The 12,444-nt window shown below is 42.5% G+C and overlaps 1 protein-coding gene across 3 annotated transcripts in view; it reads right to left on the minus strand.

Annotated features, from left to right (window-relative positions):
* Positions 1-12,444, minus strand: part of OCA2 (OCA2 melanosomal transmembrane protein) — a 271,619-nt gene that overhangs the window by 91,346 nt on the left and 167,829 nt on the right. For all 3 annotated transcript variants that reach the window (XM_029225950.1, XM_029225951.1, XM_029225952.1), the window contains exon 18: positions 10,749-10,857. In XM_029225950.1, coding sequence (XP_029081783.1) covers positions 10,749-10,857 — 109 coding nt within the window. The remainder of the gene's footprint in view (positions 1-10,748; positions 10,858-12,444) is intronic.

Consider the following 12,444-nt stretch of genomic DNA (forward strand, 5'->3'; position numbering starts at 1 on the left):
CCTTCATCTTGCCCAATAGTAAATTCATTCAAATTGCCAAGTTTGAGTATGTCATCTGTTTTCTTGCAGAAGCCTGAATGATACAGTAAATATATTCATTAAATCATTTAATAAACATTTTAATTGAACTATGGCATATACACAGAAAAGTGCATTGATTTTAAATAAACCATATAGCTCAGTTACAAAGGAAACTCAACCATGTAACCTCCTCCAAGGGCAAGAAACAGGACATTATCAACAAAAGCCGAATTATATCTTCTATTCCTTACACTCTCCCTTCAACCACTGACTCCTAACACCATAAAGTAGATTTGCCCGTTTCTGAGTCTTCATGCCTGGAATCATATACTATGTATTATATGAGTTTCAATCAGATTTCTCTTTTGCTCAACACGTTTGTGAGATTCAGTCACATCGTTACAGTTTCAGGAATACATTTATTTTTATTTCTGTATAGTATTCCACTGTATGATTATCTCACAATTTATCAGTTCTAGAGTTGATAGATATGGAATGGCTTCCAGATTGGGGTTACTATAAATAATGCTGTTATGAGCATTTTAAGACATGTCTTTTGGTGTGCAGACATACACATTTCTGTTGGGAATATAACTAAGAACAAACTTTCTGGGCTATAGATATGCATTGTCCTAAACTTTGGTAATACTACCAAATCATTTTCAAAAGTCTGTACAAATTTACAATCTTATCAGCAGTGTATGACACTTTCTGTTGCTCTATATTCTCTAATATTTGGTGTTGTCAGCCTTTAATTTTAGCCATTTAGGTGTGGATATAGCAGTATCTTGTTGTGGTTCAGATTCACATTTTACTGGTGACTTATAAGGTTAAGCACCTTTTCATATGCTTATTGGTAATTTCAGCATTTATTTATTTATTTTTTGCAGTACGCGGGCCTCTCACTGCTGTGGCCTCTTCCGTCGTGGAGCACAGGCTCTGGACGCACAGGCTTGGCGGCCATGGCTCACGGGCCCAGCTGCTCCACGGCACGTGGGATCTTCCTGGACCGGGGCACGAACCCGTGTCCCCTGCATCGGCAGGCAGACTCTCAACCACTGCGCCACAAGGGAAGCCCAACTTCAGTCATTTTAATATCTTCTTTTGTGAAGAGTCTATTCAGGATTCCTGTCCATTTTGTATCTTTCACTTAATTTATAGGTATTTTTAATATTTTAGTTATATTTTCCTTTTAAATTGATTGGCCATGTTTTCCATGTGGCCCTGTTATCCTGGTCATAATTTCTGGGTTAGGAAAGGAAATTAACCCAACCTGGGTCAATCAAACTCTTCTCCAAGGAATTTGGGATTCAAAATAGTCATTTCTCTTTGTGTGGCTGAAATTGAGATCCTATAAATTGGGAAACTAATGAGACCATCTCTATTCTGCCATGAGCAGAAAAAAGACAAGAAAATGGTCCATGGAGAAGCACGAGGCAATTAGAAGAGAACAAAATGTGTCTGGGGGACAGCAGTATGTCCTCTGTCTGGATGCCTTTCTACTTCCTAAGTCTGCTTTCCCCACTCCACTCCAACCCCTCTCTCACAGAGCCCACTGTCCCTTGGAGTCTGCGGGTTAGCCCAGTATCATTCTAATAATCCCCTATTTTGCTTGATATCAAGTAGATTGTTTTACTGGTAGCTAAAAATGCTTTAACAAAGACAATAAAATTTCTCAACAAAGTACACCAAAGGACACTGACAACACCAGTTTCCTTGAAACCATATCAAGGAAATAATTACAGAAATATCTCCAGAACTGAAATCTAATCAAACTCATTGTGAGAGAACCTAGGGGGATGTTCTGAGCTAATTATCAAAGGAGACCTAGAAAATTGTTAATCAAGGTTTTAAATTTTAAAGACAAAGATAACATTTTGAATCCAGCTTGCTGATTCCTATAGTTTTCATAATCAGTTATCCACGATTCTAAAATCCTAAAGTTTGGAAAAGCAAATTTTTTATGTTTTATGTCAAAATTCAACAAAACCTGATTTGAACTGAAATGAGGCTATCTGTGGTCATAATTTGTCCCACCTTGTAGAAAATATTCAGGTTTCACTGTAGAATTACTAATGTTCGGAGGACAGGGTGCTGGGCCTGAACCTCTCGGGGTTGTTCCATCATATAAAATTGTGTGTACACTTAATTGTCTTCATAAAATATAAACAAAAATATCTGAATTTTGAAACATATCTGGCACCAAGAATTTCATGTGGAGACTATGGACCTGTCTGTACGTAACAGCTTGAGCAATATGGAGTTAATTCCAGTGTACATTTTAGATAAAGATCCCTGCACATCGGGGAACTGTCTCTTTGCCAGATGCATATGAATTGTGACCATGGCCCTTAGTCACTTTTCTTTCTTCACTGTTGTGCCACCTATTGCACTTGGGTCCTTCAGGGTTCTCCAGTCACTCACCAGAAGTTTATGGCAGTGGCCAGCTCTGTGTAAACATGTCCTCATACAGGTGCACCCTGACCAAATTTGTCTTTGAGCCCATGCACCAACAGCTGCTTTCCAGCTGGGGCTCCTCTGTTGCATGGCCTTCCTGCATTTATTAGCTGGATGCACCTGCAAGTTGGCATTCCATGGGAAAGAACTTGGACCAATGGATAAATGTTCCCTCTTTCTCCCTGCAACCCCATGGACAGTCCTGAGACACATCTCGTGTTTCTTCTCAGACAATCCTACTGTATGGAGTGACCAGAGGCCCATAATGTAGCAAGATAGTGATTCAGCCTTGTTTTGACTCACTCCCTTCACCACCCTACTTCTCTGTCCCTTACTTCTCTTTCCTGGGATCATACTCTCCAATGAAGAACACCCACACAAGGCTTTGCTCTCTAGAGAACACAGGCTGAGTCAGCCACACATGATATTCTCACAATCATGAAATAAGTTGGAATCTATAAGAATCAATAAGAAGTTTGTTCATGCATTCCATATACCTATATATTGTATCTACTAATGTGTCAGGCATTAACACAAGGCACTGAGTAGAGAAAAGCCTAGAAGACATGGACCATGCCCTTGAATCTAGCTGGGGAGGGGGATACCAGGGGACAGAGAGGTAAACAAATGATTATAAAGCGTGAGTTCTAGATTTAAGGCATAGTCTAATCATGCCAAATGCTGGTGAGGATGTAGAGTTGCTGGAGCTCCCATATACTACTGTGGAAGTGCAAAGTGCTACAGTCACTCTGAAAAGTGGTGCAGCAGCTTTTTTTAAAGCTAAACACACACTCACAATATGATCCAGCAGTCCCACTCTTTGGTAATTACCCAAGAGAAATAAAAACCTAAGTTCACACAAAACCATGTACACAAATGTTTGGAGTAGCTCTACTCACAATCATCAAACATTGGAAACAACCCAAATGCCCTTCAATGGGCCAATGGATAAACAAAATGTGGTATATCCATACCATGGAAGAATACTCAGCAACAAAAAGAATGAACTATTGATACCTGCAAAAACTTGGATGAATCTGAGTGAGAGAAGTCAGTTCCAAAGGTTGTCTGATTCCATGTATATGACATTCTCCAAAAGACAAAACTATAGTGATGGAGAACATATCAGGAGTCACCAGCATTAAGGCAGAGGGTGATACAAAAGAATAACACAAAGAAATTTTGGGAGGAGTGATGGAACTCTTCTGTATTCTGATTATAGTGGCAGTTACATAAATAAACATCTTTGTTAAAGTTCATAGAATTTTGAATTTGAAAAGAAAAATCAGTTTTGCTCTATGATAATTTAAAAAATAAAGTAAGAAGAAAAAATAATGATAATCATTGCTGTGCTTAGGTTATGATGTTTAAATAAAGGAATGTATTATATAATGTCATGTTTTGTTTCATGACATGACATGGTGTTATATGACACCACACTGTATTATGTGATGTTACATTGTGTTACATGGTGCACCTTATATGATACCACCTTGCCATGTGGCATCACATTGTGTTATATGATGTCACATGTTACATGATGCATGTTGTGTAATGTGACATCACTTCATGTTATATGGCATTACATTGTATTATGCTCAACTTACCCAGTATGTCATATTCAAAACAGCACTTCACCAAAGATGAACGATCATATCTCTATCTGCTGAAGCCCTGGGAAGATCTTGCATTAAATTTGCCCCTGTTCCCATTAAGAGAGTTACTGTAACTCTAAGGAAACTGTATTCCATTTAACATATATGCTAATCAAGCCTTTCTCTTAGTCAACCTAACTCTTTCCCATCACAGTGAATATGCAAATATACAGATTACGTGTTCTAGGATCCCCAGATAAAATCATTTGTACACAATCCTAACTGAAAACACGAGATTTGAAAGCAGAAACAAAATAAACCTTTCAATCCCAGATGCAACAACACACAAAAAAAGATGTGACATCTTAGTAAAAAGTATAGACTTCTCAGGCTAAAATAAAAAGTTTCATGGTAATCAAGATTTTTTAAAGTCCATAGATATGGGAAAAGATGTGACTTTAACTTTTAAAAGTATTATCATTTCTACAAATACCACTGCCAAATGCTAACAAAATTGCATGCAAACTCCAATACATTTCTTCAGTCTTTAAAATGTGTGACGTGTTCTTTTAAAGTAGAATCTCAAATAAAGTTAGAAACAAAATAACAAGGTCCTACTGTATAGCACAGGGAACTATATTCAATAAACCTCAATGGAAAAGAATATGAAAAAGAATGTATATATATGTATAACTGTCACTTTACTGTATAACAGTAAGTAACACAACATTGTAATTCAAATATACTTCAATTTTAAAAAGTTGTAAGCAGAACAATTGTAAGTATGATGGTGAAGTTTAAATACAATTTTATGACCTGTTTCTCATAAAGTAGCTACCAGTGAAATATTATAGATTTGAAAGCTCCTGTAGCTGAGACAGTAACTTTCCTTCAAGCTTAATAACCTTTGCCAACATGGAGAAAAAATAAAGAAAACAAGCAGAATATGTGGTGTGCTCCAAGGACAGAGAACAAGATAACTCAAAGGGCCAATATTGTCAGAAAAAAGAGTTACAGGACTCCCATCACTCTGTCACAATGCGACCATTGCAATGACCCAGAGCCCTCCTAAGCACCATGCCCTGTCCCTTTCCCATTCCATATAAGGAAAGACATTTGCCCTGTGTTTCTCTTACTCAGCACACTGAAAGTATACATGCTCTGCCCAGTCAGAAGATGACTTATAGGTTCCCTGGCTGGCACATATATACAATGGAATATTACTCAGCCATAAAAAGAAATGAAATTGAGCTATTTGTAATGAGGTGGATAGACCTAGAGTCTGTCATACAGAGTGAAATAAGTCAGAAAGAAAAAGACAAATACCGTATGCTAACACATATATATGGAATTTAAGAAAAAAAATGTCATGAAGAACCTAGGGGTAACACAGGAATAAAGACACAGACCTACTGGAGAACAGACTTGAGGATATGGGGAGGGGGAAGGATGAGCTGTGACAGGGCGAGAGAGAGGCATGGACATATATACACTAACAAACGTAAGGTAGATAGCTAGTGGGAAGCAGCCGCATGGCACAGGGATATCAGCTCGGTGCTTTGTGACCGCCTGGAGGGGTGGGATAGGGAGGGTGGGAGGGAGGGAGACGCAAGAGGGAAGAGATATGGGAACATATGTATATGTATAACTGATTCACTTTGTTATAAAGCAGAAACTAACACACCATTGTAAAGCAATTATACTCCAATAAAGATGTTAAAAAAAAAAAAAGAAAAAAAAACAGACAAGCAACCCATGCTCATTGTTGACTTTCCCTGACTACCGGGAAGTCAGTCCACTGTTCTTGCAGTGACCCTTCTCTTTAATAAACCCTATCTTCCTTACATTCTGCTTTGTGTATGGAAATTCTTTTCCAACCCACACTCAGACCACGACATTTTGGTGGTCCATATGGGGATATCTCTTGGGGGGATCTCCTCTCCCACCTCCTTTCCTCCGCCACCTCCTCTCCTCACTTCTTGGGACCCTTTGTGAACAGGCAAGTTGCCGTGGAAGCAACAGGGACTCTGGCCAGGGCCACACCCTGGTGTGTTCCGAAGGCTCCACGGCTCACTTCAACCCAATAACTGCTGCCCAGAACGGGTGAGGGTGCCTCTGTCTTCCTTCTGAGGACTAGGCCAATTGATATTGTGCGGGCATGGGTCAGGCATTTAAAAGCCATTAGGGTGCCTGCCACTTGAAGACTCCCGTGAAAGGATAAGGGAGTCACGGAACAGATCAGGTTGTTAGAGTGTCTACCCCCAGCAAGACAACTTCCATGCTCTGTGAGGCACAAATTGGTTCAAGCAGAACACTGAGCCCCCTCCCCTTGGCTGCCGCCTTCCTAGCAGGACCACGAGGTGGATTCCTCAGCCTGTCTTCTATGTTACTTTCACCTTTTCCTCCATCTGGATTGACTTACAGGAGCTCAGGCTGCATCTGAGCCATCCCAGGAGTGCCTTTTCACGTTTCAGGGAATCGCCAAATGGTGAGTCACCCAGTGGGTCCTGGGAATCTCTCTCTCTTTCTTTGCCTGAGTTGCACGGTGCCTTAGTCGCACTGTTTGTGCCTCAGTCACATGGTTTGTACCTTAGTCACATGCTCAGGGATCACCTCTCACTGTCAGACACAACTGTTGGGACTGTCGGCCTATTTTGTGCATTAATCACATGGAGAGATCACTGTGACAATGAGGATGGCTTTCTGTCAGCTGGTGACTCTCAGTACCCCCATTCTATGGCATATAGGCTAAGAATGGGTTCTGCTACGTCTCGGGGGCCTCCCTTAGACTCACCCCTCAGCTGTATCCTCAGGAACTGGAAAAATATTTGACCCTGAAAATCACAAAAAGAAGAGGTTCATTTTGTTTTGTAACACAGCTTGGCCCCAGTATAAACTGGGGGACCAAGAAAAATGGCCTCTTAATGGCATACTAAATTATAACACGATCCTCCAACTTGATCTCTTTTGCCAGAAACAAGGAAAGGACTCAGAGGCTCCTTATGTCCAGACCTTTATAGCCCTTACTTAGAATCCCAATCTGAGGGACTCATGCCGCATGTGTCTTTCTGTTGCTGCCTTATCCCCCTGACCCCCTCTGTCTCCCTCTCCATCAGATCTCCTAGACGATCCTCTACTCGACCTTTCCTGTCCTCCACCCCCTCAACCCCCTTTGCTTCAGCACCCACCCCACCTCAACCCACAGCTGTCCAACAGCCACTCCCTTATCAGGGCGAAAGCCCCCCTCCCCTCCCCACATAAGATCGAGGAATGCCCAACACCAGGAAACAGATTCTAATATGCTTCCCTTAAGGGAAGTAGCAAATGGATACATGGGCACTATTAGAGTCCATGTTCCCTTTCCCATGTCTGACATTTCCCAAATTCAAAACAAGTTAGGTTCCTTCAGTCTGGATCCCACCACTTTTATTAAGGAATTTCAGGCCCTCACTATAGCCTCTGACCTGACCTGGCAAGACATTCATGTAGTCCTGACCACTTGTACTCATGAAGAGAAAAACAGGATATGGGCATTAGCCCAAGCTTGGGCAGATGAGGCACAGCTCTGTTTCCAAAACCTGGATGGACGGGGACCAATTTTGGGCTGGCTAAATGACTCTTTGTAACTATACCCTCAATTTTAATCAGACTAGCCTGGAGTGGAATCCCTAGTCAGAGGAAAATAAATATGATGTACATGAAGCTAATTTCACTTTGTGTTGGGGAAATTCAAGGAAAAATGAGACTAAGAAATATATTAATGAAGACCATATCCCCATAAACAGCTCGGGCTTTGGAACTAAATACATGGGGATCGGTGTGACCACTGGACACTTAGTTTAACCTCCTGGCAAGATTCTTCTCCAAAATATAATATAATTCAGCTAATATTCAGAAATTTGTTATGCCAATTCCCCCCATCACACTCATAATAAGTCAGAGCCTGGATTCTCCCCTTTTTGTATAGATGATTACTTCCTCAGAGTTTGGCCTTCCCAATCTAATCCTAGGCCATGGGACCCCAGTCTATTTCCAGAGGAAAACTCCCAAAAGGTCAGGGCCTGGCTCTGGGGACCCACAACAGGGGTATCTTTGAGGGGCACTGGATTTTCATTTCTATGTGGTAACGGGGTCTATCTGGATCTTCCCACACTTTGAAGGGGGCTCCCGCACAATTAGTGCTGTGGTCCCAGAGGCGACCATTACAAAGGATTTAGCTTCCTCAAGAGGCATTCCCAACCTTGGGTCCTTCCTTGAGGAGGCCTTAAGACCTGTCTGGGAGAGACAAAAATAAACCACTGACTGGTCATGCTTACAATAAACCAATTCTTGATAGGCCCAACATAATACATAGTGTCTTTAGAGGGCTCTTTCGGTTTGCAGGCATACCCCTCTTACAGAGGAGTGTTCTCCATCTCACCATCATGGACCAGGAATCTTGGAAGGCTACAGTAGCAGCCATTGAGGAACAGCAGTCAGCCCTAGGCTCTCTGGCCGAGGTGGTCTTACAAAATAGGAGGGTCCTTAATGTTATAACAGCTGAGGCAGGGAGTGTCTGTGCCCTACTAAATTAGATATGCTGCTTAACACCTCCAGCCAGATTGAAGAAAACCTTCAGATTCTAAAGAAAAACATCAAATTAATAGAAGATTTAAAAGAGAGGGCAGGACAGGGCCCCAGCTGGCTTTCTAGCCTCCTCTCCTCTGTGGGGATCCAGATATGGACATGGCTATTGCCCTTGTCGGGACCATTAATCCTGATAGCCTTCCTTTTGTTGTTTGGCCCCTGCATTATTAACACATTATCTAAGTTCATCTCCCAACAGGTTCAAAATATTCACTTCCAGATGGTGCTACAACAAGGGTACCAGCCAGCTGGCACACGGACTACATTGGAACAAGCCTTCTTATCATTCCCTGGACTCTCATCTCCCTCCGTGAACACACCCTGACAGAGCAGGCATCAGGAACCCGGGGCCCCTACGATGCCCCCAACCAGCAGGAAGCAGCCAGAGGAATTGTTGGCCATTCTCCTTACAAAAAGGGTTCCCAAACACCTGAGAAGGAGCTAGGCAGGTAGGTAGACATGAGCAGGGATCCAATAGGGCCAAAGAATTGGCCATTTAAATAAAGAGAGGGGGAAATGTGGTGTGCTCCAAGGACAAAGAACAAGGTAAACTCAAAGGGCAAATATTGCCAGAACAAAGAGTTACAGGACTCCCATCACTCTGTCACAATGTGACCATTGCAATGACCCAGATCCCTCCCAAGCACCATGCCCTGTCCCTTTCCCATTCCATATAAGGAAAGACTTTGCCCTGTTTTTCTCTCGCTCAGCACACTGAAAGTATACGTACTCTGCCCAGTCAGCAGATGACTTACAGGTTCCCCGGCTATAAAAACAGACAAGCAACCCATGCTCATTGTCGACTTTCCCTGACTACCGGGAAGTCAGTCCACTGTTCTTGCAGTGACCCTTCTCTTTAATAAACCCTATCTTCCTTACATTCTGTCTTGTGTCTGGAAATTCTTTTCCAACCCGCACTCGGACCACAACAAAATAATCTGTGAACACCCAAAAGAATTATCTAATGGAACCCGTATGCCCACAAAATACCAATTTTGTTGTACTTGTTTAATCTTTAGAGATATAAAGATTCCTAGTGGTAGCCAATAACTAAAGGAGCAATGCTGTTGATCGAATAACTAAGCCTGCCCATGTTATCCGTCTATTTTACACAGTTAAGAAGCTTTGCTTTCTACAGAGGTTATATTCTTCAAATGTTGCAGTAAGTCAAATTTTTATAAAAACATATTAGCAGAGCTCACTTTTGAAGGAAAACCATAGGTAAAGATTTTGTTTAAAGAAAATGCTCCTTGACACTTCTTCAAATTTAACTTTATATCTATACTTTCATGTGAGGTGGGTTTTGGAAGTGGTTTTATTTTGTTTTAAATAATGACACCAATAGAGATAACTATTAAATCAACTAGAAAGATCTAAGTAACATGAAAATGTTGATGGAGAGTAGAAGAATGCCAGGGTAAACACGATATCTGGTGAACTCATTCTACAAGATGGCCATGTGTCAGGTGGGGATGGGCCACGCAACCTAGACTTTGGGAAAGTACAAAGTGAGAGCCATAAGACTGTGAAAGCAAGAGAAGAGAAATCTATGGGAGCAGGTGGGAGAATGGAGTTCTGTTGCATAGGGAAAATGGATGCACCATTGGGTAAGGAGAAGGACCAGCGTAGACTTCTTGTAATTCTCTGGCCCCTTCACTAATGTCTCTCATCTAATCGTCAGGTCAGGTTGCACAAACTGCAGGACTGTGGCCTTGATGATATGACCTCTTATCTCTTCTAGAGGTGTTTCTCAGGTAACAGTTTGAAGATCTGATTATTAAGTACGATAGAGATGATGCTATCCACCCTGTTCTCTATCCCTTCTAATGTTAAACCTGGAGGGGCTGAGGACCCATGGCACTGAGATGTATCTCTCTCTCGCCCTCTCTGTCCTCCTCGCCCTCTCTGTCCTCCTCTCCCTCTCCTCCAGAAAACTATCTCTCTCAGCCCTCACCAGCATCTGGGAACAAGCTTTGAAACATTCCCTTCCAGACCGTGATGTCACTTGGAAAGCCTATCAACAAAAGCTACCCCAAAAATTAGACTCACCAATATCAAGATGAACACCAGGGACAAACGAATTGAGAAAGAACATGACGATAACAAATCCCAACACTGTCAGGCATTTGGCGAGCAGAATCCTGTCTGATATCCTGTGCTGTGAGAGAGGAAAACACAACTCATTTACTCAGTGTAATCTGATTTCTGCAATGTGTCCACAATCCTACGTGATTTGAATCACTACAAATTTCTCCTTATGATGAAAAATATAGCAACTTGAACTTGAAAGATAAGATCATGTGTTACAAGGAAAACTGTACAGATTTAAGATTAGATCATTCAAAATCTTGAAATCAAAATCTATGAAAAATAAACATAAAAAATATAGTACAATCCTTTTTTTTTTTTTTTTTTTTTGCGGTACACGGGCCTCTCACTGCTGTGGCCTCTCCTGCTGTGGAGCACAGGCTCCGGACGTGCAGGCTCAGCAGCCATGGCTCACGGGCCCAGCCGCTCCGCGGCATGTGAGATCTTCCCGGACTGGGGCAAGAACCCGCATCCCCTGCATTGGCAGGCAGACTCTCAACCACTGCGCCACCAGGGAAGCCCAGTACAATCCTTTTAAATGACACCTGACTAAATGCATTTTCAATATGACACAGAGATGCTAAGCTGTTCCCAGGCCCACTGCCAGCATCAGATAAAATAAAGCCATTGTGAAGCCTACACATTAACCTCCAGGGACCTGGCCCTTCAAGACACATGCATTTCCACGGGTACTGTGTGTTAATAGCCTTTTAGTTTAGCTTTCCCTCTATTATGCAAATCTCTGCTCATGTGGTACTGAGGTTAAAATGTTCTTGCAATAACAGGACTTCTGCTGAATGCACTTAGCAGTCCCCTAGTCACCAGATGACACATATGGGATCCTGCCCCAGGCATTCAGGGGGCGAGGGGAGGTACTCTGCAGCACCTTCCTTAACCTTGGAGTTGCAGACCTCCTTCCAGTGGGCCTGAGCCACAGGGCAAGATAGGACAAGGTCCCCAAAGGGTGCTGTGCTGTGTGGGACTGGGGCAAGGAGTTAGGTCCCAAGAAGCACACACATCTAACTAGGCCCCTGTGTGAATCACACTCCACGGTGTGAACCAACAGCTGCACTATGTCCTTTCCTCAGTGTGGTCCCACTAGCACCTCTGTCTGTTAGTCTATGCCTAAGATATCCAGGTCTAGATGTAAATATAGATAAGGCTATATAAATATAGATCCAGGTGTAGGTATGGGTAGATATAGACAGAGCTATGGGTAAGATATGGGTATAGATACAGATGTAGAGATAGATGTAGATATAGATAAGGGTATAGACAGGGGTATACACATGGACATGGACCTAGACACAGACATGAGTATGGGTGTAGGTATAGGTAGAGTTAGAGATAGGTATTCTCTCTTGATTTCTCTGGTCACACAGTTAAAGCTGCTGCCATAAAAACCACAAGCATATCTCTCTGTGTCACAACGACTCTGGCAGCAGCCCCTGGCCCCCTGCTCACACGCCATGGGGGCTGCTTTGGGAGCTCCTGTTTTCCTTCCCCACCCACTGCCAAGGCTTGGCCGGCCCCCACTCATCTTCCCCTTCCCCCACCAAGGAAGCCAATTTTGCTAGATGAGTCTGTGATGGAGAATCAGGAAGAAAGGGGCATGGTATCTCCCTGGGCCAGGTTAACCACAGAAACTGGGTATTAC

This window comes from Monodon monoceros, unplaced genomic scaffold (assembly GCF_005190385.1).
Source record: "Monodon monoceros isolate NGI ecotype Baffin Bay Population unplaced genomic scaffold, NGI_Narwhal_1 Super_Scaffold_16, whole genome shotgun sequence".
Taxonomy (NCBI): Eukaryota; Metazoa; Chordata; class Mammalia; order Artiodactyla; family Monodontidae; genus Monodon; species Monodon monoceros.